The sequence below is a fragment of the Prunus mume genome, linkage group LG3 (genome assembly GCF_029339155.1).
Source record: "Prunus mume cultivar Tortuosa linkage group LG3, ASM2933915v1, whole genome shotgun sequence".
Classification (NCBI taxonomy): domain Eukaryota; kingdom Viridiplantae; phylum Streptophyta; class Magnoliopsida; order Rosales; family Rosaceae; genus Prunus; species Prunus mume.
Window position 1 is genome coordinate 27509226 of NC_142700.1, and position 1372 is coordinate 27510597.

Here is a 1372-nt window from a genome sequence, read left to right on the forward strand (position 1 = left end):
TCTACTTCCTCCAACTGTTGTTGTCGCTTCCGGATGAGATACAAGCCCAAATCAATGTGCTGCACATGTTTTCCTTGTCAATCTCATAATCTATGCACATTCAAACAAATGCATAATCAATTAAACTTACATCTCCTTTCAGCCAACCATCAGCTTTGACGAGGGAAGCGAAGAATTCAATCTCAGCTTCCACGTTGCCAAATTGCATCACCAAACTATGAATTTAAAAAAGATTTAGAACACAACAATTAAAAAATATATACACTCATGCCTTCTATCTCAAAAAACAAAGGACTTACTTTGGGTTATGGCGCCATTCCGAACAAAGTTTCAGCAATTTCACCATATCATCATGCGGAATCGCCTTCATTGGGTCTAACGTCCGAAGTCGGGTTGTCTTTGGCAAATTTTTTTGAACCAGTTCACTAGCTTCAACCATCTTCCACATAGGAATAATCCTCTTCCTCTTCCGTAATTGGACCCCTGGCTCCACACCTTGACCTTCATCATTCAACCAAACGTTCAACTGAGATAACACAGCTGTAGGTTGATCCAAATCAATGTCCCCGACAGTAACCTCAACCTTTGTCCCCTCCGTGCTCTTGCCAATGTCATCGCCAACCAACATAACTTCATCATCCTCTTCCTCACATTGGTTTCTTTGGACTTCCTTTTCCTCACTTCTCTGTCTTTTCACTTCCTTGCCCTTTTTTTTTTTTTTGGATCCTCTCCCTCACTGCTTTTTCTTTGCAGTTCTTCCTCTCCCTCAATGCTCTTTCTTTGCGCTTCCTCTCCTTTGCTGCTTTTTATTTTCACTTGCTCTCCCTCACTTCTTTTCCTTTGAGCTTCCTCTACCTCCCTTGGTTTTCTTTGCACTTCACCTCCTTCAATCCCCTCCTCTTCCTTTTCCTCTCCCTCATTTCTCTTACTTGGCACTTTAGCCCCTTCAATCCCCTCCTCTTCCTTTTCCTCTCCCTCATTTGTCTTACTTGCCCCTTCACCCCTTTCAATCCCCTCCTCTTCCTTGTCCTTTCCCTCATTTCTGTTATTTGGCTCTTCACCCCCTTCAATGTCCTCCTCTTCATTTTCCTCTCCTTCATTTCTATTACTTGGCCCTTCATCCCATTGCATGCCATCCACTTCCTCATATCCCTTAAATAGATGTGACACAACACAACGATTCGTCCTCTCTTTCAGTAAAGCTATGTCCCTTCTCACTTCCTGCTCAAAATGAGGACCTAAATAGTGGTCCAAAATTTTTTCCATCCGTATGACCTTTAACTCAAGGACGTCCTTTTCCCGCTTTACTTGAAACAACTCGGACCTCAACAAGCTTACCGCCTTGTTCAACTCATCAAGGTCAGCACATGAA

General features: G+C 42.9%; 1 protein-coding gene across 1 annotated transcript; it reads right to left on the reverse strand.

Moving 5' to 3' along the window:
* Window positions 1-708, reverse strand: LOC148919283 (uncharacterized). The gene is made up of 2 exons (XM_089049041.1): window positions 300-708; window positions 1-215 (listed from the first exon to the last, which is right to left on the reverse strand). The coding sequence occupies exons 1-2, from the start codon at window positions 626-628 to the stop codon at window positions 101-103; spliced, it is 444 nt and encodes a 147-aa protein (XP_088905167.1). The 5' UTR covers window positions 629-708; the 3' UTR covers window positions 1-100.
* Between the last annotated feature and the right edge of the window lie 664 nt (window positions 709-1372).